We start from the raw sequence: 25616 nt of genomic DNA, 5'->3' as shown, positions 1-25616 counted from the left end.
GGTGATGCTCATAAGACCCAAAAGGACATGACCGATTAAGCCTCTAAATTCTCTTCTAGATTATTCGGCATCAACCTCTCAAGTTATAATCGAAATACTCAATCCTGCGTCTTCGCTCCATGTTTGTTTGTCTCTTTAGATTCTTGCCAGTCTACGAACAGTGAGAAGTAATTTTGCCGCTCTAACACATTTGCAAGATCGTGTGGGAAACAAGTAAGAGCCAGCAAAAAAAACTGAATGAATGCCATCCAAGGCCTTTTTCTACCAAATCTTCCCAATTGGTGCTTGTTGCAGGTGGCCGCCAAGCAGTAACCCGCCCCCCCTGTGTAAGCCATGTCACACAGGTCAGTACTCGCACCACTGATTCAAAAGGCTACCGAGTCGTTACATATAGTTTGATATTTTCATTAACATGTAAATACAGAAACTCTAGTTATGATTAAATTACTGTATTACATTCATTCTAACATCCAACTATTGTACAGTATAGTTGTCTTCTACCAGCAATGATGACACACTAATTGTGGCCGTTTAAATGTCTGACCTGCGACCTGCGTTTGTCCTTTCAGAGGAACCTTATCAGAAACTGGCAATGGAGACTCTGGAGGAGCTGGACTGGTGTCTCGACCAGCTAGAGACACTTCAGACGAGGCACTCGGTCAGCGAGATGGCGTCCAATAAGGTGAGGAGATGGACCTAATCACAGGTCTTTGCACTTAAGTAGGTTGGTATCGGTATCGGCCCTGAAAAATCGGAAACCAATTATTTTTCTTGTTTATTTTTTGTTTTATTTCACTCTTTAAAAAAGACATGAAAGGGGGACAGAAAGAAGTCAAACTTGTGATATCTGCCCCTGATCAACACAAAATGAATGAAGTCGAAGTCATTTTCAAGATAACAATTTTACAAATTAATTTACAAATTCATTCTACAGCATAATTTCGTGCTATATACTGCATATTTATATATATGCGAGATATATATATAGAGAGAGAGGTAATTGTGCTTTTATACATAAAGAAAAATACAGATAGACTGAGATGTTTTGATTTTAGTAATCCAGATTGTTCCACAAACTAACACCTTGATTTAAAATACATCGTTCTTTTTGTTTTGTTCTGTGTTTATGTTTGGAAAAAAATATCAGTTCCCCTTAATTTGTACTCACTTTCTCTCTTTTTTACTTTTTTAAAAAAAATCTGATTTGCATTTTATTTGGTAGGATCTCATGATGGGCTTTATACATTATTTTAAGATGGTTATGCTCCATCAATTTATTAAATTGTAAAGTTTTAGTTGTAAATATTGGGTTAGTGTGATATCTGTATCTGCTCGAATAACACGTTTCTGCCGAAGAAAGATGGAGCAGGCACACATACATGTGAGCTCTCCATTTTATTCAAGTTTGGGCACCCTATGCCCACATTTTTTTTTCTAGAATAAACTGCAGCATGTATTACGCGTAGCTCACGTACTTTAACCCATCAACCAATCGAAGGCAGAGCCAAAGTGAGTGTGTTGCTCATGAAGAGTGATTTCACTGAAGGAGTTAACCCCCATCCATCCCTTGCCACTTCTTTCCTCCTCCATTTCCGAGTTGGCGAGTCAGCTTCTTCTCTTCTGCCCATCCTCTGAAGGAGACCAATCTGATTGGTCAGAGGGGAGCCAACGCTGTGTAGGCTGGGGGAGGGGCAAAGGATTCTCACAGTCTCTGCTTTTTATGTTTCTCATTGACAGTGTGTGAAAGTACTTGAATGGGCGACTTCAGTCGCTCCTTTTCTCCCCCTTTTTGCACACCCCCACCCCACTCTCCCTCTGACAACCCGCCCAACCTCTGCATCACCTTCAGGACTGTGGAAACTCTCATTGGCGCTTCTTTTGTTTTGTTTTTCAACCATCTCTGCTGAGTGTAAAGTGAGCAGTTATAGATTGGAATAGAACAAACCGTTGATTTGTCTTCCCGTTTGGATTTGGATTTTAAGCAGAGAAAGATCAACATGCATGGAATGACATGCCCGTGTTGGTTCTTTGGGGTTGTCTGTGCCGGAGACTCAGACAGGTGAGCGCGCCTTGTTTACATCTGGATGGTGCTTCGTATTGGTCAGTAGTGCAGGCTTTGCAGGGGGCTGTGAGCAACATACAGATGAGCAGGACGTTATAATAGGAATGTTGCATTTGTGTTGATATTCCAAATAAATGAGTGAACCCCAGAACGACATGACAGAGTGAGTGCTCGTATTTAAGGTTCCAAAAATGAAAAACGGTATTGCTACAAGATTATCATCTATAATAGCATATAAGCATGATGCACATGTGTGCCTGTGACTATGGCATACAACATGTGTGTTACCACTGCACCATTACAGTATTCTCACCCAGATATCCTCCCTCTTGTCACACTTACCGTACCAGTTGCTAGCGATGTTACATAGCCACTTGTGCTGTGATACAACATAAATGCTGAATGCTTATATTTTCTTGGTAATGAAGGAGGGAATTTATGTGGTTTAAAAAGTCATAGTTTCAAAAACTGCGACAAGGCTGCTGTCTCTCACTGAAAAGCTCTTCTTTTCTTTTATTGAGGGGACGTCTAAGCAGGGCACAATATGATTGGCTGCTTATAGAGTTGAATAAACAAGCTGGCTCTTTGAAGTTTAAGTTCCTCAAATAGTTTTTTCTCGTCGTAAGCAATATCGCACGCACCAGGTAGACTAAAGAAACACAGTTGCAGTTGCATGGATGCCTTTGCATTGTCCTTAAAAAACAAATAAAGAGAGGTGTCTGCGCCAATATGTACTAGTTAGCCCCAAGGAGAATACGAGTAGCCCACTTGTCTGTTATAGAAATAGCTCACCAGTGATGCTAAGAAGAATTGTGCTAATGTTTATTGATTGATTGAGTTTAATTTAACTTGGTACACGTTTCATAATATACCGCATATTCAATATTTTATCAAATATAAAATAGATTGTGTTCAATGGAGGGAAAAAATGCTATTATTGAACTAACCAATTTTTTTTTAATGTTTTTTTTTGTGTCCACACAGTTTAAGAGGATGCTAAACCGAGAGCTGACTCAACTGTCAGAGACCAGTCGCTCAGGGAATCAGGTGTCAGAGTTCATCGCCAACACCTTCCTCGGTGAGTTTTCACACAAAGCACAAACTACAAAATAACCAGGAGCAATAATGTGACAGTACAGTATAGGTTTTATTTAAACCCCTTTACATACTACTATTTGAGCAGTCTGCCTGTTTTTTTTTTCTTTTTCTCTTGACGTAAAGCTCCGCTCCTCCACTTTTAGAATCCGTTGGAATAACGTTGCTAGCGCAAACGGTTCCGGAGATACGGGGATTTAAAAAACATGCGTCATAGAGGCCGATAGGTTCGTATTTTGAGGGATAAACACTGATTTAAAAAAAATATATTGGGATTTGAATCCATGTTAAAGAACATAAATGTTGTGGTTCAATACAAACAATGTACAGTACTGTGCATAAGTCCCCACTAGCTTTGTTTTTATAAACATTTTGGGTGGAAGGTTATCTCCGATTGCCCATCCTCAGCAATCGGATTTTGATTTTGCACGCACCAATCTCCTGCATCTACATGCCATCAAAGACCGCATAACTCCCTGTGTGCTGAATTTAAAAGAAATGACTGGAGCCGCTTCGATTGGCTGGGAGTTGCCTGCGTTCCCTCTCATACAATGGCGCACAACGGCCACATTTACCTGCCCTAGTTTAAAGGCACACCTATCTGCCTCGTTTGCATAGAGATGCTGTAAGCTCAGCTATAAAGATTTCAACTGAAATTGGCACTATAAAAACAATCTCACCAACAGTAGCATTTTTCTCCCTTCGCACTGTGGGAAAACTACATACAGTAGTGTGTGTTTTTTATGGTTTTTTTGCATGCTTCAAACTGCTGCGGAAGAGTGGATCTATTGTATGCGTTTGAGCATTAGAATATGTTAATAATACATTGTTCTGTACTTTGGTTTATTTTAAAGCCAGATATTAACCAAAATGGAATGGCCTTTTTTTTTTTGTCAGACATCTGGTTATACAGTGTGCAGCCTCCCAGTAGCAGTGACGAACAATTGTAAACCCCCCCCCCCCCCCCCCCATCATTTAAGTTGGCCATACCTGATCTAGATAACAAAACTGTCCACCCCCAGACCCAAAATGTCACCTCTCGTGTGTTTGTCTTCCTCTATATGAAGTAGGAGGCAGCTTGCTAACTAACTAACAAACACAATGCTCAATGAATTGTTCTCCCTTTTTTTTCTCTCTCTCTCTTTTTTTTTCTTTCTGGGGAGCTCAGTATTGTTCATTCGGGTATTTTACCGATTTGACATGTCATCATCATTGCTCTCTCTCACTTTCTTTTTTTTTTAATATATATATTTTTTAAATTATTTTTTATTTTGTATGTGGGTGAGTATGTGCATGTGAGTGTGTATTCATTAGTTCACCTAAAACCTATTAAAAAATCCCAAACCGTTCACCTAAACTGAATTGTTCTCACTTTTTTTAGCAGTTAAGCTTTGGTGACAGTCTGCTCTGTACTGAGACATTTCAGTGGGGTTATGTATCATTGTCATGTCATTGTGACATTACAAACAACAAATCTTTTAGTGGCTTAAGACTTTTGCACAATCCTAGACCACAATATCGCCAATAATTATTTTGGAAGGTTTTTATTAGGTGTGGGCGAGTACCGATATCAAGTGTTTGTATCTGGCCGCTACCTGGTCTTATTTTAAAGTATCGGTACTTTTGTTCGGTACCAGTATTGGCCACCCTCTTGTGGCTGTTTTACAATCAGGAAGTAGACATTTGAAATTAGAAGAATAGAAAATTGCCATTATTAAGGAATAATGCTCAATTTTGAATAAGACTTTCCTTAAAGTTAACTGTCATTGTTTTGTTTTTTTTTGGAGGGGGGGGGGGGATTTTATGTATAAAAAATAATACTAGTATTGGTACTTGGTATCGGTGACTAATCGAAAGTTGTTGTACTGGTAGCGGTCTGAAAAAAGTGATATCGAACATCGCAAGTTTTTTATACTTTTATATTGTTTCCATAAAGAAAAAAGTTTGGGGGTTTTTTTTCAATTAAAAATCCAAATCTATCAATGATGTCTGAGGTGTAAAATTAGTATTGTGTTCATGAATGTGGCCATTAAGATCATTCTTCAATTGTGTCCATGTGCTGTGTCTAAAGGGAGGAAATTGTCTCGCTATTTTATTAAATTGACTTAAATAGAGGCAAATTTCATCATTTTTAATTGCAAGGCTATAAGAAGAAATTCAATATTAGCACAGAGATTTTTTTCTAGTTGAGAGATGGGAGGAGAGGATTGCTCCTTATGCAGATGGTACGAGAATTTTTCCTACCCTTAAAAAGAAGGCGGCGCGGTGACAGACAGCATTCCCAAACACATTGTGTGGCGTTGTCATAGCAACAGGGTGCAATATTATTAGAGGGCATGTTGCATCAATAGAAAAATCAGTCTACATCAGCCGTGCCCGCCGGGAGAATGGCGGCTGAGCCCAATAAGGAGGTGGCTGTCCTTCACGCGGCGTTTTGAGATGGGTGCCTCGATGTCCAGCCTGGCTGCGCTCGGAGATGACCACCATGGTTTCTGCTGTGAGAAAAAGACGGCACTGTGAGGGAGGTGAGCGGGGCCACACTGCGCCTTGTGTGATGCCAGCACTTTGACGTATGTGTTTTGGGGCTCAGATTTGGATGTTGGATGTAAAAGATGTCCTTTAGAAATACTGCGGAGCTTATGTGGATGTAATCTAAAGACTGTTGTTCCATCTTCCGACTCCAAACTGGCACATGGAATATTTTGCTGGATGTAAAAAAACAAACAAACTGATGAGTCACTTTGAACATGCACGTACCTCTGTGTCAACATGTCCTGATGTGACACGTTCTTTTTGTTATTAGTATTACTGTGTACATTGTAGATTATACCCTATTTACTCATTGCATTTGTATTTAGACAATACTTTATATTATAAACACCATTTGCTTTTCTATTTGTGTTACATGTGGTCTTGTTCTGAGCTTTTCATTCATTAATATACTGTAGGCGTTTTCTTGTTGAGGTTTTGAGGTTTTGGTCCTGAGCAAATCCCAGTGGAGAAACACATTGCTATTTAATAATACTGTGTGACCCACATTTGAGGTGTGGTGTCAGTAAGAGTATTTGAGGGGAATGTGTGCGTCATGCAGTCTGGGCAAGAAGTGTAAGTCATATTTTGTTTTCCTTAAGTCTCAAATATTTCAACAATTCACAATTTACTGTACATTGTTTTTCAAAATTGAAAATAAATGAAAAAATATGTGGTGAAACAGGCCCATACATTTAAACATCAATTTGTGAATCCTGGATGATAGCCAGTGCACATGAATGCCACTAAGAAAACGTGTTGCTTTTTCGTACTTTCAAAAGCAGCTCAAACTACTCCGTATCACACATACAATATGTCTATTTTGTGGTTACGGTTCTAAAATGGATTCTGTTCTCATTGCAGAGAAACAACATGATGTGGAGATCCTGTCTCCGCCGCCTAAGGAGAAGGAGAAGAAGAAGAGGCCCATGTCACAGATCAGCGGTGTGAAAAAGGTCACACAGAGCCCCAGCCTTGCGTCCACCTGCATACCTCGTTTTGGAGTCAACACCCCACAGGAGAACCTGCTGGCCAACGTGCGTCTACAAACACACACAGAAAGACAACATGCGTTACACGTGTCATGTTTCGCTTCCTCAGGAGATTGAGGACCTTAACCGGTGGGGTCTGGATGTATTCAAGATAGCAGAACACTCCGGAAACCGCCCTTTGACGGTCATCATGTTCTCCATCTTCCAGGTAGGAACATCTCCTATCCCAGGGGTCTGCAACCTCTCTACCCCCTCTTCTGTGGCTCCCTGTGGATCTGTAAAACAAAAATTATAATAATAAATAAATGTTAAATGACTTTTTTTTTTTTTTACATATTTATTTGTATTTTTTAGACAAAATATTCTTCAAATTAATTAATGATTTAAAAAAAAATAAATAAATGTCAAGAGTCCAAATTTTTAAATGTGAGAAAAAGATACATACAATGTCAGGGGGAAAAAAAGTTCAAAAAGTAACCTAAAATATCAAAAAAAAAAGAAAGACAGAAAATTAACATAAAATATTTTTTTAATTACCAATAGTCAGAAAATGTTTAGTTTTTTTTAAGGCAGAAAAGTAAACTACTATAAAATGTCCAAAAACAAAAGAAAAAATCCCGAAAATTACCATAAAATGTACATAAAATTGCCACCAAAAAGTCCGAAATTTTATAAAAAAAAAAAAAAGCAGAAAAGAAAACATTTAAAAAGTAACTATAAAATGTTCAAAAACAAAAGAAGAAATCCAGATAATTAAATAAAATGTCCACAGAATTGCCAAAAATGTCATACATTTGCTGGAAAAAAAGAAGCAAAAAATTTCAAAATAATTGTTCAAAAAGGAAGAACAGAGGCAGAAAATGCCTTTAATATGGCCATAAACTTGCCAAAAATGTCAGAAATTTAGCAGAAAGGCAGTAAAGTCTAAAAATGCATGAAAAATTACACACTGAAAAAAGTCCCAAAAATAAAGACGAAAGGTAGAAGAAAATTAATATCAAAGTACTGATGCTGCTATTTTTGTGTCGTTTGTGGTGCTGCTCTCATTAGCTCTTGGGAACTCAGTACATTACACTAACACACGTTTTCCTTACCATAATCTTCAAATGTTTTGCGGCTCCAGACACACTATTGTTATTTTTGGTCATTTATTTGGCCTTAAATGGCTGTTTTGACAGGAAAGGTTGCTGACCCGTATCCTAACCAAATACACAAAAAAGAAGGGAACAAAAAGTTGAATCTACAGAGAAAATGAAGAGTTACAGTGAACTCTCGTTTTTCGCAGATATGGGATATGTTACAGAGTGAAGATTTGGGATTTAGAGACATCATATTTGAGTCATACATTAAATATGTTCAAACACACGTTTCAAAGTATTCCTTAGTGTAGTAATTCTCAAGTGTACCACAGCATGTTAGTGTGCCATGAGAGTCTAAGCTGTGGAAAATTCTTCCAATTTCACTAAAGAAGCACAAATACTATTTATTTCTTAAAAATAATGTATCTTTATTCATCAATGTCTGCTAATGACGCAAACTGACAGGCAGAATGCTTTCCCGCTAGAAAGCAGCAGAAGGCACATGATTAATCTGAGTAACTTGCTATCCACTTTTGTGGCATTTTTGCTTGGTGAGTTGGCGTGAGATTTTTCCAAATAAAAAATTTGGGCCTTGGCTCAAAGGTTGGGAAAAAACTGTTCTCATTCTCCCACTAAATACAGTATTTACATTTGTTACTACATAAACCTTCAAAAATAAATAAAGGATGCAACATCATTAACTCATTCACTCGCAGCCATTTTCACTGAAGCATCCCAGTTCGCTCCCGGCTGTTTTACTGGATTTTGACAGATTTTGCAAGGCCCACCGAATATTGTGTTCTATTGCTATAAAACCATGGAACTTACCAAAAGAAAGGTTAGAGTCTCTTCTTTCATCCGAAAAAAATATATATTTGTATATTTTTTCAATTTTGCAGCAAATAGCATTAGAATATAGCTAAGTTTCATCATTATTTACAAACCTGTTGAAAACACTGGAGAAAAGAGCTTGTTGCAACATGGCCCTGGCTGATTTCTTGTTCTCTGCTCCCCCCTGATGGCCATTTTCTGTAATATCTACCATTGCTTTAAGCGACTTGTTCAGGTCAGAAGCTGCATCAAAGCCTTCTGTATTCTCTAGCATAAAAAAAAAAACACATAATAAACATATAAATACGTATTTGGGAGTGAAGAAAAAAGTATTTAAAAAAAAAAACATTTATACGTTTTTGGGTTTGAATGTGTTAACAGATATAGTCCCCCACCCCCCGGCTCTCCGGGAATAACAACTCTCACTACATTTCAATAGGGGACGTCTTTTTTTCTTGCTCCGTGTTAAGCCGTATTTACATCCAGTAAACCTCAATACTACCCGGCATCTTCAACTTGTCAATAAGCGTCAACATGACCTCTCTCTTTGTTCCCTGCCAGGAGCGAGATCTTCTAAAAACATTCAGGATGCCCATTAACACCTTCATCACCTTCATGATGACCTTAGAGGACCATTACCGAGCTGATGTAGCTTATCACAACAACATCCATGCAGCTGATGTTGTGCAGTCCACACACGTGCTTTTGTCTTCGCCCGCTCTAGAGGTGAACTCTTCAATGATTTGGAGTCAAATATGACAAATACTTGCGAGTATGCCCTTTCAAATACCATGTTTGTTTCTTTGCAGGCTGTATTCACAGATTTAGAGATCATGGCTGTTTTGTTTGCCAGTGCCATTCACGACGTTGACCACCCGGGCGTCACGAACCAGTTCCTAATAAACACAAGTAGGTCTTCTTTTAATCATTATGAAAACATGTGTGAGAAACAATTCATTTTCTTAATATTTTGTTTGAGAGTCAGTACTTTCTTTAATGAGTTTCCCTGTCACATATTTGAAGCAGCTTCCACCTTTTCCGTCACAGGTTCCGAGTTAGCATTAATGTACAATGATGCCTCAGTGCTCGAGAACCATCACCTCGCTGTGGGCTTCAAACTGCTCCAAGGGGACAACTGTGACATCTTCCAGAACCTCAGCAAGAAACAACGAGATTCCCTCCGCAAGATGGTGATCGACATGGTGAGACTTTGTGCTTTCCCTTATTATTATTTTTTTAGCAGTTTAGGACATAACCTAATAATTGGGTCAAAAATAACCCAACTATGGGTCAAAAATGGACCAATCCTCTACTTGGGTCAATTTGACCCGACTTTGAGTCAAGAAATGGGTCTTTTGACTACAACAAATAAGCATTGGTCAGATCCTTTACTTGGGTCAAAAATTGAGTCATTTTGTATAAAACAACCCAGAAAGTTGGGTCAAATTGACCCATAAAGTGGATCGGTCCATTTTTTTTTTATATCCATAATTGGGTTACTCTTGACCCAACTGTTTTTAAGAGTGTGTTCTTGAACTGAATTGATTTGATATATTGAACATATAAGCACACAACAAAGACATAACCAGGAAAAATGGAATGAAAGGCTCATCAAGAGATGTCTTGGTTCAGTTTATTTTACATGGTCAAAGGGAGTAGCGAAAAGTTTAAAATGTATCTAATCTTATTATTTTTACTCATCTATATCATGTTAGTACTCTAGTATGTTATTCAGTCATCCTCCTTTACAGTCCTTAGAATGAGATCATTTAATGATTATGAAAAACAAATCCAGAACCTCTGAGCCATATGCTCCAAAATGCATCATCCGGCATATTTCACATAGCCGATGAAGAAAATATACTACAATTTATTTTCCGACTGCGATTGTAATGTATCACCGCTGATGTTGTGATTAGGTGCTAGCCACAGATATGTCCAAACATATGAACTTCTTGGCGGACATGAAAACAATGGTGGAGACCAAGAAAGTGACCAGCTTGGGAGTTCTGCTGCTTGACAACTATTCAGATCGAATCCAGGTTAGAGCGCCCTCTGTTGACAAAATGCAGAATGTTTGCAATTGTTACTGTCAAGTCCATTCTTTGTCAGTGCTAATGGTTTAGAGTGGGGCTAGAAAAATTGACCCTGTTTTTCTCCTCCAGGTTCTTCAGAACATGGTTCATTGCGCCGATCTGAGCAACCCAACCAAGCCCCTCGAGCTTTACCGCCAGTGGACGGACCGCATCATGGTGGAATTCTTCACACAGGGTGACAGGGAACGGGATAAGGGCATGGAGATCAGTCCCATGTGTGACAAACACAATGCCTCGATTGAAAAGAGCCAGGTAACACCCACTGATACATGCGTTGAACTTGGGAGTCAATCTAGCTGACCAGTGTTTTGTATTTTTTTTTTTTACTATATTATATATTTTATTTGCTGACAAACTTTTTCCTCCCAAAAATGAGCTTTGGGGAAAAAAAATCTTCAAATGTTGCATGTGTGTCCTTCATTCACCACCAAAACATGTTTGGTTGTTGATTTTATTTATTTATTTATTTTAGGTATTTGCGCTACAATACAACATAGCAATTTACACAATTTAATCCACTATAAGAGCTGTATGGCCAATTCACTACACTGCCTTGCACTGTATGATTTAGTTGCTGCATCCTGCCATAAAATGTTTCTAACACAGTTGTGTCTTGAGATAAATGACTTAAGAATTGTTGTTGTTGTTTTTCAGATACAAGCCGTTTTACTTTGACTTGCGCAGACTTTAAAATAAACTGCACTGCGGCTCCAAACTGTTTAATGCCACACCCAGTTGAATCTTACTGTTAACTAAACAAAGAGAATTACACTTTAAAACAGCCAAACTAGTGCTTAAAGAAAGGCCCTGCTAGCTTAATGCTAATGCTAATTAGCATGTAGGGACAACATTGAAAACAAATGGTTCAGCAGGATGTAGGCAGAACTAAAACATTATTCAGTGATGTACTCTATCTTGAGCTCAGAGGGAAATTGACACATTATGAATCTCACTTCAATTGTAGGCAACGGCATCCGATACGAGCAGGAAATAGAAATTGCCATTACATTTTAATTCTATTTAATTTTCATATCTGTGTTTTTTATAAAGTCCAATTATATGGAGTGCTCATGGACGGATGGCATTTATGTTCATTTTAATGGGTAATTATTATTTGAGATACCATGTTTTGAGTAAGAGCATGGCCTGAAATCTCAAATGAAAGGCAAATATCCCCCCTATTTGTCAAATTAAAAGCTCGCTGGTACAGCTTTTACATTGGATCTCATTATTGTTGTCGATATTGCTGACATTGTTTGTGTCTTTCTTCTGTAGGTGGGCTTCATCGACTACATTGTTCACCCTCTGTGGGAGACGTGGGCGGACTTGGTGCACCCCGACGCTCAGGACATCCTGGACACCCTGGAGGACAACAGGGAGTGGTACCAGAGCATGATCCCACGCAGCCCCTCACCTTCTAGTCCTGACGAGCCGCACGCTGAGCTCCGATCGGGAGCGAGTCTGGGAGGACCGAACCTGTCGACGGGGATAAGCGGGGACAAGTTCCAGTTTGAACTGACACTGGAGGAAGAAGAAGAGGATGAGGATCTGGAGTCTGACCTCGAGAGTCCACTCGAGGATGACCCCCAGTTGGAGGCGGAGCGGCACCAGGACTCGTCCTCCCCCTCGACGTCCCCGGACCCGCGCAGCAGGTATCGCCCTCCTTCGCCTCCTCTGTCACGGCCCACCAATCTGACGTTGCAGAGCCCCCACCCTCACAGGACGATCACCTCACCGAGTCCAGAGGGACGCAACGGTGAGGAGGAGGACAGCGCCCCCTGCCTGGATGAAGGCACATAACAACCAGCACAACCTGCCCTGCTCAAAAGACAGACAGGAGGCAGGGCGGGCCCTTACCTACCAATAAAGTCTGTAAAATCACCACAGTCCTTTTACACTGGAGACAGACTCTCTGTAGACAGAGGGATGATCCCCCTCTTTTTAATTTCATATTTATATCGTCCTCTCTTTGGGTGCCTCCTTAAATCTTTATTGTTTCCCATCCTGCTTTGGGAGCATCACTTGGATTGGGACGATTGACTGTCTCCCAGAACAATAGGTAAAAGAAATGTCTTCCTTGAGAGCTGCATTGGTATGACAGGGTCTTGGAAATTATTTTGCACCATTTTAAAACAATTCATCATCTTATCTTGTTGAAATGATATGTAATTGTATTTTTTGTTTGAGGTGTTGTGATATTTGAACTGTTGAGGAGCAGCGAGAGAACTGATGGACCTAAACCTCAGGGTATGAAGAGAAACACAAATGGAATGTAGCATGGATGTTGTGCATACCCCAAAGTCATTCCCTCTTCCAATTTACCTCAAAGCTACACATGACTGGGACTTGTCAACCAGTTGAGAAACCCTTTAAATTGGGCACCTAGAGCAATCGAATATATATACGTATATATATTAGGGCTGCACGATAAAGTTGTTGAATATTGCGATATCAATTTCATTGCAATATTGAACATATACCGAAAGAAATGCCTTTTTATTATCTAATGAAAGAAATACATTTTTCATGAGGCAAACTCAGCTGGCTCGGTGTGTTCTTAGATGATTGTCATAATTTATTTATCTCTATATTTTTGTATTATTATTATAATTTTTCAAGTTGTTTTATGTTATGTATTGCTCTCTAATTGGATGGCAATGTGCATTGTAGTTGCATCTCACCGGTCAGAGTCAGATCGAATCCATATGAAACTTATTGACAATATTTTTTTGATGTTGTGCAGCCCTAATATATACATATGCAGCTTTTAACTGTATACATATATTCATACTGTGTTATACAGTATAGTATAAATATATATATGGAGACCATCTTGTAGCACCTGAGATTAAGCACTGAAGAAGACACCACCTGTAGTCTGAACTTTAGCTCTTTTTTTTTTTTTTTTAAAGCTGAGATTAATTTATATGGTGCCCTTTTTTCACATGTTAGGACTTTTAACAATTCTACATTGTCCATTCGCTGGCCGTGTCTTTATGTGGTTCAAAAGCATTTAGTTTTTATGTGATCAGGGTGCCTCCAGTCCGCAGTAGCACTTTACCATTTCTGTCGCTGAGCTCTTTGAATGTGTGACCAAGGGCTTCACCCTCTGTAGGCCTGCACGTCCGAAATACAGTACAAGTTGCCTGAAAGCAGGCATGAAAATAAAAAATACTTTGCTGATTTGGTATTTCGCAAACTAGATGGAACATCTACGGGAAAGGATTAGGGCCAGTGAAGTGGGGGGAAAAAAGGGGTTGTCGGGATTCTCACTTTATTCTCAGAATTCTGACTTTAAAGTGAGAATTCTGACTTTGTGACGTAGAGCTTTGAACTGTGGGTGGAAGTCAGAAAGTCCAAATTGTGAGAAAAAGGCAAGTCAGAATTCTGAGAATGAAGTCAGAATCCTGCCTACCTTTTTTTTCCCCATTTCACTTCATCTTGTGTGTCATCCTGCATAGGAACAATCATATAACCCACATACGCTGTATTCCAACTGATGTGTTTGGTTGGCAATGAGGTAATGTTGTAGTTTTGCTCTTGTCAGCTGATTGCATGAGAAGACCAAAAAAAAAGAGGCTACATTTTCATGTTTTTCCACCTTGTTGGCCTGCCATTCATCATTTCAAACTGGTGCAAATAAACAGTCCAAAATATTTTGTCAGTGACTCACAACGTTCACTAACATGAATACTTCTGGATTTTATTTTATTTTTAAACAAAACTGAAATGCAATAACGAGCACATATTTGAAAATTTGTATTGGAAAATACAAACACAATGTACTTTTTCATAACTGACCATTTTTTTGCAACTTTAGAAACAAATGAATAAAACTGCTCATTATGAATATAAAATGTATATCATAACCTATAACAAAGTATGTGATTCACTAACATTGTGTCACTGGCAAAACATTTGGCAACATTAACATTTGTCTTTCATTCTTTTAAGTGGACTTTTGTTGTTGTTGTTGCCATCAATACTCACAGCGTAGTGTTTGTTTCCGCCTTCACATCATAACCACAGTGCCTGGTTCTCAATGAAGCATCAAGTCACCTCAACTGTTTCATAATTTTCATAATTTATTAGTTTTAGTCAGCAGCACTGCACATGAATAAATCAAGTCACCTTCATGTTAAAGGGACCTTGTTGACTGCTGATCCGATTGTGAGCTTGATTATTGAGAAGTAGAAGCCCATCGCTTGATTTCATTTTACATTAAAAAAAAAAAAGGCAGGACCAAATTCCATACAACAAATGAATGTCCTTGTTACAGTTCTTCGTTCTCTGCCCAGCCCACTGGTAGCCTACGCTTTTACATCGTCTGTAATAACAGTAAAAACACACCTGCTAGCCTTCAATGCTACATTTTTACACTCGAGGTTTTAAATGAATGATTGTATTAAAGTCATTGACTTTATGGTGATAGTTTTTACCAATGATAACTATATTTAAAACCGACGATTTCGTCTTAGAAGCAGTGCTCCGCCTTTCTAATCTGATAGCCGAGACTTGCGAATGTGTAGTTTGACGCCTTTTTGTCTTTTGTGTACTAAATGTGTGTCCATTGTGTAGATGAATGTTTATGGCCAACAGAGGTAGAGGTGGGGCAGGAAGTTAACCAGCACTACGCATTTTATTGCACTTCCTAGTCAGGCATTGGTAGGAAACACTCGTTTCAAAGTATTTCATGAACACAGTATGCGTTATTGATCAGCCTTTTTATTGATCATGTGACTTAGGACGTTGGCAGTGGATGTTAAAGGACCAATGTGCTGTTTTTGACACGCTGAAAAGAATATGAACCATAGGATGTTTTAAACAATCACTTTTAATAGTCATGGATTTAATTGAGTCAGACGGAAAGAAAGGAGTGAACGTTTGGTGAGTTAAACTCAGCATTGTGGTTCTTTACATATAAACACTAGTGCCAAAAAGTATTAAATGTGTACATGGGTGTTATTGCTCACTTCTTGTGTTGAGCTTATGTTGCCATCATGTTAGTAATGTTGCTCAGCCTCTTTGTCGTGCTAACTTCTTTAATGCTATTTATTCTTCATTCTTGTCTGTTGGGGGAAAAGTACTTAAAAAAATTTGGGCAGGGTGGGGGCAGAACATTTAATTGTTTGTTTAATCATATGTTGAGCCTCAAGATCAAATCTACAAGTATCGATTTGTGTGCAAATGATCTGCTACTTGACATTTTCGTCAAAGAAAAATGTGTCCTGTTAAACCAAATCATTTTCTGGACGTTAGCATATTTTGAGGGGAAATGCCAATAAATTATTTGGAAATTGATGTCACAGTCTTTTTCATGATTATCATTTTTTACGCAATGTGTTAGTATGACTCCAATGTAAATGTGACAATGAATATATGTCAAGTTAATTGAGACATTTTCAGCAGAAGCCTCTGTCAAGTCGGACCGGTGCGCCGTTGCAGGCTGGAGGCTTCAGGCCCTGCAATGATACACAGTCACATCGCAGCATGCCCAAATTAGTGATAGACCGATCGATATGTCTTTTCCAGGGCCGATACAGAGTACAGACGCTTCCCTACTTACGAACATTCGAGATACGAACAACGGTACATACGAACATGTCTGCGCGCATGCGCGCATGTCAAAAAATGTTCGGAAAGAGATGCTGTAAGTTAGATTTTGTATTGCGCACCTTTTTCCGAGTACTGTTGTGCTTCTTTCCGCCGCTAATACCGACGCTTGGCGCTGTGAGAGCTCACCCAGCATTGGAGGCTCAGCAACGTGTCGAGGAGGAGGAAGAAGAAGAAACGCCTGTTGCTCATAGATAAAGCCATCACACTCTTCGAGCAGCAAGACCCAAATATTGAACGTTGCACAAAGGTTGCAAATCAATTGAATGATGCCATACAGTGCTACCGCATCATTTATGATGAAAAAAGAAGAAAACTGTGCAATCGTCGTTAGATCGCTTCTTTCGGCCAGTTTCTAGTAAATCCTCCAAGGAAGATACTCATCAACCCTCATCTTCTTCTCCTCGACCCTCAACTTCTTCCTACATTGAAGTTACGGAGGAGGAAGTAACTTTTGAAGCCCATTCCAGCGACGACGAAGAACCTCTCATGATATAAAATGCTCCTCTTCCTCCTCCTCCTCCTCCTCCTCCATCAAATCCTTAAGCATCGAGTACATCTTCCAAAAGTAAGTTAAACTTCATTTTATTTATCTTATTACGTACATGTACATACTGTGTGTGTCTCTCGCTCTCTCTCTCTAACATACGTAGTACAGTACTGTACGTATTCACTTTAAACATAAATTATAATACAAAATATAGCACTGAAGCAACTTACGAACAAATTCACCTTACGAACGATCGCTTGGAACGTAACTCGTTCGTAAGTTGGGGAGCGTCTGTAGTAGCGGTAGTCAAGGAAGCCGATAACCGATATTTGGATCTGATATTTAATTGCAGTAAAATAGAAAATCTTAGTGTAAAAAATGTTTACAAAAAACTTAACTTTGTTGAAATGTCATTGAGCATTTTGTTCTCCCCTCACTCTCTTATAAAGTAACATTTTAAATAAATCATAAATGAAAAGTTCCCTGAAGTTAACCCATTTTAAATTGATCTGACGAATTTGGGGTTTTCATCAGGGTTAGTAAAATGTTTCCAAAGATGCTCTCAGACAGTGGAAAAATTGTCTGAACATGTTCAAAATTTCTTTTCAACAAGAAAAACTTTGTGACAAGTAAAAACTTGTCCGTTATCATCTTTGCAACATTTTGTGAGCCCTGACAAAAACCCACTATTGACTAAGTTTGCAAGTATTCACCACTCAGTGATATTGCAGCTTTATTGGCCTTCTGACTTAAAAAAAATAATAATAATAAAAAAACAAGCCGATATTCGTCAAAATGCGAAATATCGGCACTGCTAATGGGTCTATCCCTAGTCCAAATCAATCAGTGTCCATTTCATCAGGTAATCGTTGAAAATCAAATACAAGAAACATTTTAAAATATATTTAAAAACCGTACTAGCAACAACAATAATATCTCACCTTGTAAAGTTGGCAAACCAAATGGAAGAGTGAGGACATGGCCTTGTCTTCATACTCCTCTGTGAACTCCTGCCAAACAGTTCATCTTTAGTCTGAGACATCAGTTCTTTACTTATTTACTCACTCAAATCATTTTTGAGCCCAAAAGATCATTTTCTTGGTAATGAATCTCCAAATAATGACTATTTATGTAAAATCATGTAGTGTTGTCAGATGTTGAACTTACCCATTGAAAATATTGTCTGTAAACAATTGTGATTACCTGGTTTGACTTTTCCTTGCTGAGACGATTCCAAGCGTGCGTTTGAGACTCTTACCCCGTTGAAGGTGACCCAGGGGACGTGCATGTGCGGAGGGCTTAGTGCTCTCGTCATGACCGCGTTGGCGTGTGTCAGTCTACGGCCCAGACCTCCCTTGACACAAGAGTCGACGCTGGCCCAGGAGACGGCGGGGGCGTGCATCTGAAGACACTACAACAACAACAACGCACACGTACACGCAAAAGAAGGCTAAAAATAGGATTAGCCTATAGGTCGTTCAATTCACTCCTGTTCAAATTCCCCATTGAGGAGTTTCAAAGTGATCAGGTGAAAGAGCATTTCAATAACTTGGCACCAACTTGTAAATCTTAATAAGTAGCTATACCTAATTGTATTTATTTATCTTAATTTTTTAAACTCATTCACTGCCATTAATTCATTTAACTATTTCTATTAGTTTAACATTTTTTCCACTTTTGTTAACAGGAGAATGAAAACCCCCTAGTTTAAAAATATTTTTTCTTTCTATATTTTTTTAAAATCTTTTCTTTAATTTTTTTTTAATAAAAATTAACTAGTGAAGTCATGCAATTAACTACAATTTAAAAAATTAATTGCCTGACGCCCCTAATTTTTTAATAATCTTTTTTCTTTTCTTTTTTAAAGAAAATTTTAATCGCCTGATGCCCCAAATTTTTCATAATAATTTTTTATTTTATCTTTAAAAATATATATATATATATATATACAGTATTATTATTATTATTATTATTATTATTATTAAAAATTTGGGGCGTCAGGCGATTTTTTTTTTTTTATCATTATTAACTCTTTCACTGCCACTGACGTTTAAAGGCGTCAAGTAAAAACCTACCGAGCACTGCCAATGACGTCAAAAGACGTCAACCAATGATTTTTTTTTTTTTTTGAAACGGGTAGAGGAAACCCTTCCGCATGTCTGGTGAAAGTTTCCAGCCTGTCTGTTGTGCCTAATGACTATTTTTGGCCCCTAGAGGGCAGCGATGACTCTCTTTTGACAAAATCGGGTGGGCGTCAGTAGAGGCGGAGCTAGAGCGTCGAGCAGGAGATGAGAATGGAAGACAAAGGAAAAATGGCGGCCGGTCGCGAGGAGCTCACGCCCGAGACGTTTTTTTCAAAGACCAAAAGCATCGCTGAAAAAGCACATTGTTGACGACGATGATCATCATCGATGATGAAGATGAGGGTGGTGACTCCGTGGTTGGGAAGCATTGACGCGGCAGTAGAAGACGTTAGATGGAGCTAGATGGAGGAAGGAACGGGCAATGGCGAGCGTTTGCAAGCAGCTCTACACTTACAAGACGAAAGGCATCGACCAACGCTAAAATAGTACATTGATGACGACGGTGATCATCCTCGATGATGATGAAGGTGAATCCGAGCTTGACGGCGAAATTGGAACCGCTGACGCGGCGGCTATGACGGTGTCGTAACGCGGAACGCAACCGAGCACGCACAGGCGGACGTTCGATCGGACGACGGAGAGTGCCCCGAGTCCAATGCATATTCATCGGAGGAAGTGTGTACAGTCTGCTACTTGCTTTTTATTCCCCGGAAAAAAAGGCCGTCAAGAAAGTGTAACGTTTGCACGCAAAACGGACCAATGTGAAAGTGAAAGTAAACTGTTGTGCGCGTCCTGGCGTCTCCTTGCACGCAGGAGAGCGTTACAAAAGGAAAAACTGTATTTGAAACATCCACATAATTGTAAGTAGTACCACAGTTGCACACATTTGTAAATAGTTAGCGAAATTGTTTTGTCAAATTGTTACACTGTTGAATGGAAATAAACGTATTTTGCAATCAAAAAACACTTTTTCATTGTTGGTGAAAGCGTTTTACAGAAGTAAAGCACTATTTAGGTGTTTGTGGCATCATTCATGGACAAAAAGAAGTGTACAATTCACTAGAGTGCATGAAATAACATCGTTTCACAAAAAGCTCTTTTTCTCCATTTTTTGTTTCAAAACAGAGAATTTCGGTGAAAGTAACCATTTTCTATTGTTGATTACTGAAGAACGGAATAAGGTAGAAACAAACTTTTTTTTCTGATGAAAGCTGAGAGTCCAATCTTTCATTTGGTAGTATGTGTGTTTCCATAGTCCAAACACAACATTTTCTGTGGACCTTGAAAGATCACTCAAAATGCTTAAATCGGCTGGCAGTGGGGACAACCCGTTTCTGAAAACGTCTGGCAGTGAAAGAGTTAATCACATGACTTCACCATTTAAGTCACGATTAATCGCAAATTTTACATCTGTTCTAAATGTACGATATTTTTTTACTCTAGGTTTTCATACTCTTGTTAACAAAAGTAGGGAAAAAAATGTTCAACTAATAGAAATAGTTGAAATTAATTTTTGACGTCGTTAGCCGTCAATGGCAGTGAATGAGTTAATAGAAAATGCTCACCGGCTGGGCTGCACTGAGAACATCTGCAGCGGATTCCATGCAGTAGATCGTCTGAAAAGCTGTGGGGCCGGTCAAATGGAGGATGCAGGCCTGAGGGGAGGAGCAATTCATAACAAGTGTTAAAGGGCATTTGATTCGACGTGCAGTGGGCAAAGGGCAAAATTAAATTTAGCATTAGTAACATTATTCATATAACTTATTTTTAACTATTTTATTTTAATTATTTCTATAACTTTTATTAGTTAAATAACGTTCATTCTAATTAAATCAATTATACAATTGAAGTAAAAAAATAAGCTGAATTAGAATTAATTCTTTCTTTTTTTTAATTTCTTTTTTATTTTATTTTTTATCTTCTCTTGGAACGACTGCCCCACTAAATGGTTAAAGCACGTCTGTATAACCTCAATCATGTTCCCACGGCACTCTGGCTCCCCGTGCTGGCAGGCGAATGTAGTGTTGCCTGACACCAGCTCCTGCAAGGAAATAAGGTATAGAAAACACTGGAATGATTTTTTTGTTTCTAATAATAACACTAGGAAGTACTAGCAAATAATGGGCGCACCTTCGCATTGCCATACGGCACCAGTGTGACCTTCATGATTTCCTGCAGCATGGACCAGGTGGGGAAGAGCTGCTGAGTGATGAAAACCCTGCAGGCTGGACACAGACTCTCGTAGTAAAGAGTGACAGACACCGGCGGAACTTCCTCCTTTGGACGTATGGCGCTTAGTTCCATACACTGCTTCTGTACCTACAGGAGGGGAAGAACACAAACATTAACTCATTCACTGCCATTGACGGCTATAGACGTCAAAAATTCATTTGAACTATTTCTATTAGTTCAACTCTTTTTTTTTCACTTTTGTTAACAAGAGTATGAAAACCTAGAAGAAAATTATTGTACATTTAGAACAGATATAACATTTTTGATTGATCGTGAGTATTATACTATGATTGCCCTAATTTTTAATAAATGAATCTCCTGACGCCTCTAATTTTTAATAATCTTTTATTTAAAAAATAAATAAATAAAATAAAAGTTGTTTTTTTTATGTCTAAGTTTCCATACTCTTGTTAACAAAAGGGGGGAGGGGTTAAACTAATAGAAATAGTTCAAATTAATTTTTTACATTTATAGCCGTCAATGGCAGTGAATGAGTTAAATGGTTATAAGAATATCCATCCCTCCATTTTCTACAGCGCTTGACCTAATTATGGTCACGGGTATGAATTTGACCTGATCAGGGGTCGGGGATGTTTAGACCAACTAAACCAAAGCCACTAATGAACAACATAGAGTTTTCAATCAACATGAGATGTGTTAGGAAACTGGATTAGCGTGGTCAAAATCCACAGAAGTTTGTGGAGAACTTGCGAATTCCTCATGAGAAGGCCCAAGCCAACATTTGAACCTCAGAACTGTCAGACGATCATGTGCCACCGTAACCACTCGACTAGACAAAACAGACAAAAACAGTCTCAAAAAGTCCAAACATTCTGTTTAAAATCTAATTTATCCCTTCATGAAATTTAGGCCAGAACAGTCCATCCGGTCACATGCATAAGCATCGGCCATTAATGCCTGAAGGATGACTCTCATTTTACAACTCACACCAACTAACTCTATTCAGCTCAATCGGACTTAAACTCAAATCAAAGATACTGTTTTCATTGAACTTGCAACTATTGCACTGTGTAAACCAGGGATGGGAAATTGGTGGCCCGAGACCACACTGAGTGGTTTCTTGATTTAAAAAAATATATATTAATAATATTTTTTGGGGGGATGGGAAATTACAACCAAGTTTCTTCTACCACAGTAGACCCCTGCATACGTGGCACCTGCAACTTAAATTAATAAAAAATTCAATATTTTTTTGTGGGTGAAAATTAGAGGTTTATCAGCGTTTTTGTCGTTATTGTTTTTTAAGAAAAAGAAGAAGAAGACGAAGAAGAGGAGGAGGAATTTGGGGGGTTTGCAAAAAACAAAACAAAAATCCAATGGACATCAATGGCCCTCATTTTATGTGAATTTTCGCTATGTGTTCTACTGTATAGTTTTCAATGAAGAAAAAAGAAGAAGAAAGCAATCTAAATTACGAATGTATTGGCTGTAGTTCATCACCATTGACCACTAGATGGCAGACACGGGTTAGCTCCACTGTAGCTCCATATTTAGCCACATTGGGTACATATACTGCCCTATAATACAATGCAAGTAGGCCTAATATTTCGTTGCGGATTTAGACAACCATGATAGCTGAATATATAAAAAATCCTAGTGAGCTGTTTTTTTGTGGGGGCATGCTCAGCAGTGTTGTGCTGTCCATGAAGGGTAATGAAGGGCATGAGAGCCCTTTGAACTGGAAAAGTAAAACCACAGTAAGTGTTTATTTTTTCATCAAATCGTTTGTTGTTGAAGGCTGGATCCATGCACTAAGAAATGTATAGATTGAGAAAAATGAAATTCATTGATGTACAAATAATAATAATAATAATAATAATGCATGTATTTTGTCCATATTTAAAATGACGTTTTTGTCACACATCTGATTAGGATGCGTGTGGTCCTATATGGCCCCTTGGAGTGCTGATGAAAAATTGTTGCCCCCTTCTTGAACGTTGTTTTTTAAAGAACTGTCACTAAGAGTACAGTGCACCTGAAAACAACAGTAACAAATTCTTCTTTAATTACTTCCCACCACTGCAACTCAGTATCTTAATAATAATCACTGTATTTAACCCCCCCCCCCCCACACACACACACACACACACACACACAAAAACAAAAACCCTGCTCTGACAGTGTCAATGAATGTGTGTATTCTAACTTAATGTTACAACCTTTCTTGCACTCACCTTGCATTCAACAGCAATCTGCAGGGAGCGACACCACTGCGATGGAGGATATCGACAAGACGGTTTAGGATGAGACGCAGCTGAGATCCAAACATGGCAGAGGAGGACGACCACAAGAGCTGCAACAAGAGCCGTGGGCTTCATGTCTGCTAGATGGGAAAAAGAAAAACGGCGGAAGAAAGGAAGGAAAGGCGCATGGAGTGCACTGCAAGCATAGGGAGCGGGGACAGACCCAAACTATCTGCTCAGTCCAGTCCAGGGCCGGCCCTAAGTGATTTGGCGAACTAGGCAAAAATGCAGATTGTTGACCGCCCCCACCAACCATCTGCCCCCGCGTCGCAAAATAAATACATTTCAATAGCACACCACACAATAAATACCAAATTTCACAGACAACTACAAATAAAAAAAACATTAAAAAGTATGCCTTTACTATATATTTATTTACATTAAACCAGTACACAATTCTTACCTTGCATAATTGAACGTGGTTATATGAAACAATGATTTATGCAAATCTATTTGCAGGTATCTGGACTGGACTGACTACTTTGTTTTAAAGGCAGCAAATTTCAAGCAAGCTAAGAAGCTAACGATATTTTCATGTGTATTTTTTATAGATAATGATGATCGACTGACATACAAACCTCTACCCTGGGCCCATTTTTCCTTCTCCTCTTTTCACCGCTTTATTAATGCAGCACCTGAGGGCTTGGACCTTTTCATTGTAAATGCTTTTGGGGAAAAAATATTTGTCAACTGTGGGCATGTGAAGCCCTTTGAGACTCGTTTGTGATCAAGGGGTATATGAATAAAGTTGACTTGAAAAAAATATTTTTTATTTATTTATTTATTTTTACCCTGCAATTTGGTGCCCCCTGGTCTCCACTAGATGACGCCCTAGGCGACCGAATAGTTCGCTTATGCCCAGGCCAGTTGCTCACCACAATCAGTCGACTACAGTCAGGTGCGAAAGACTGATGATGAGTTCATGGTCCCTGGTGAACTCAATTTACAGTGAAGAGCGGAGCAAAACAAAAACAACCAAACAAAAAACTATTTTTAAATTAGTTTGAGTGTGGAGATGAGGCAGAAGAACTTGATTAGAGACATACACAATGCTGCTACTAGTATTTCAACTACTACAATTATTATTTCTATTATATTATGTTCATGGGTTCATGATCCATCCATGGTGACTGGAGCAAATGATGAGTTCACGGACCATCATTCACTCTACAGCCTGGTCAAATAATAATAATAATAATAATAATAATAATAATAATAATAATAATAATAATGGGCCAATATGGAGATTAGCAGGCTGATTAGAGGGAGAAATAGCACTCATGAGTGCAGATTCAACAAATAATCTTACTAGTTTTTAATAATTTGGTGGCCGCTAGAGGCCGCGCGAGCTGCTGCTTTTTGTGCCGTTGCTTGCTCAGCATGAGCAAAAGTCAACCGATGAATGGAATCCTCACGAGGGCCGTCGTTACATATTTAATAGTAATAATAATAATCTTATGTCTTGCACTTACAAGCCTCATTAGCCTCACCTTGTGGCGTGCCCTAAAACATCAGCATTTCTGTAACAATTTTAAACATGTTTTAAAAGTTCTCATTTATTGATTAGCACTCCACATTATTGTACTAGAAAAACATACTGTAACATAAATTAATAAAAATTTGCGCGTCTTGACCACTGGGGGACAGTATAATAATTTTACTTAAGGTTAAGAAAAACAACAACAACAGCTTGTCATTTTCTTAGTTTAATGTATAATTTCCCAGTACACCTCAACTGGAAGTGGTAAATATAATGTTTAAAGCTGCAATATGGAACTTTTTCCCCCAAAATAACTTTACAATAAGCTTTTCATTTGACCATTTATGAGTGAAATGCCTTCTAATTAGTAGATTAACACTTTATCTGTTCACAATGGGTGCTCCTGCAAGCCTTTGGCCAATAGTTTTCAGACTGGATTCGGGTTAGAATTTCCCCTCTGCGGATGTGACGTAATTTGCGTGGTGGTGTATGTGAAGAACGGTATGTGCAGTTTCATTTTTCGTCAGCAGGTGGTAGTAGCGATTCGAAATGGAATATTCTACGTTCAGTAGCTTTAAACAAGCACTTGGGCTCTTTTTTGTTCACTGCTTATTCTGAAGTTCACTGCCACCATCTAGCTTTCAAGGCAAAAAAATGGACAGAGTGACTGTTTTTATGTATCTAAAAAATAAAAAAAAACTCTTAAGACAGGAAGTCACACATATGCTAAGGTATTAAGGTATTAATTATGATTATTTATTAAGTATTA

At 38.6% G+C, this 25616-nt stretch overlaps 2 protein-coding genes across 6 annotated transcripts in view; one reads left to right on the top strand and one right to left on the bottom strand.

The window, feature by feature from the left end:
* pde4cb (phosphodiesterase 4C, cAMP-specific b) overlaps positions 1 to 15985 on the top strand; it is an 89785-nt gene extending 73800 nt beyond the window's left edge. For all 4 annotated transcript variants that reach the window (XM_077583846.1, XM_077583847.1, XM_077583850.1 and 1 more), the window contains 12 exons: positions 140 to 213; positions 295 to 344; positions 570 to 682; positions 3047 to 3140; positions 6551 to 6723; positions 6788 to 6886; positions 9150 to 9314; positions 9398 to 9497; positions 9636 to 9790; positions 10508 to 10630; positions 10754 to 10936; positions 11960 to 15985. In XM_077583846.1, coding sequence (XP_077439972.1) covers positions 140 to 213; positions 295 to 344; positions 570 to 682; positions 3047 to 3140; positions 6551 to 6723; positions 6788 to 6886; positions 9150 to 9314; positions 9398 to 9497; positions 9636 to 9790; positions 10508 to 10630; positions 10754 to 10936; positions 11960 to 12484 — 1854 coding nt within the window. In that variant the 3' untranslated portion in view covers positions 12485 to 15985. The remainder of the gene's footprint in view (positions 1 to 139; positions 214 to 294; positions 345 to 569; positions 683 to 3046; positions 3141 to 6550; positions 6724 to 6787; positions 6887 to 9149; positions 9315 to 9397; positions 9498 to 9635; positions 9791 to 10507; positions 10631 to 10753; positions 10937 to 11959) is intronic.
* Positions 15968 to 24075, bottom strand: LOC144062458 (gamma-interferon-inducible lysosomal thiol reductase-like). 2 transcript variants are annotated; one of them, XM_077583851.1, is made up of 8 exons: positions 23946 to 24075; positions 23299 to 23447; positions 21002 to 21190; positions 20841 to 20912; positions 20437 to 20526; positions 18046 to 18198; positions 17729 to 17797; positions 15968 to 16146 (listed from the first exon to the last, which is right to left on the bottom strand). In XM_077583851.1, the coding sequence occupies exons 2-8, from the start codon at positions 23440 to 23442 to the stop codon at positions 16087 to 16089; spliced, it is 777 nt and encodes a 258-aa protein (XP_077439977.1). In that variant the 5' UTR covers positions 23443 to 23447; positions 23946 to 24075; the 3' UTR covers positions 15968 to 16086. The 2 variants fall into 2 exon arrangements, with proteins under 2 accessions (XP_077439977.1, XP_077439978.1); XM_077583852.1 differs by having other exon boundaries at positions 17991 to 18198; positions 23299 to 24062.
* Positions 24076 to 25616: the final 1541 nt, after the last annotated feature.

The sequence above is a fragment of the Vanacampus margaritifer genome, chromosome 13 (genome assembly GCF_051991255.1).
Source record: "Vanacampus margaritifer isolate UIUO_Vmar chromosome 13, RoL_Vmar_1.0, whole genome shotgun sequence".
NCBI classification, from domain to species: domain Eukaryota; kingdom Metazoa; phylum Chordata; class Actinopteri; order Syngnathiformes; family Syngnathidae; genus Vanacampus; species Vanacampus margaritifer.
This window is presented reverse-complemented; position numbering and strand designations above follow the sequence as displayed.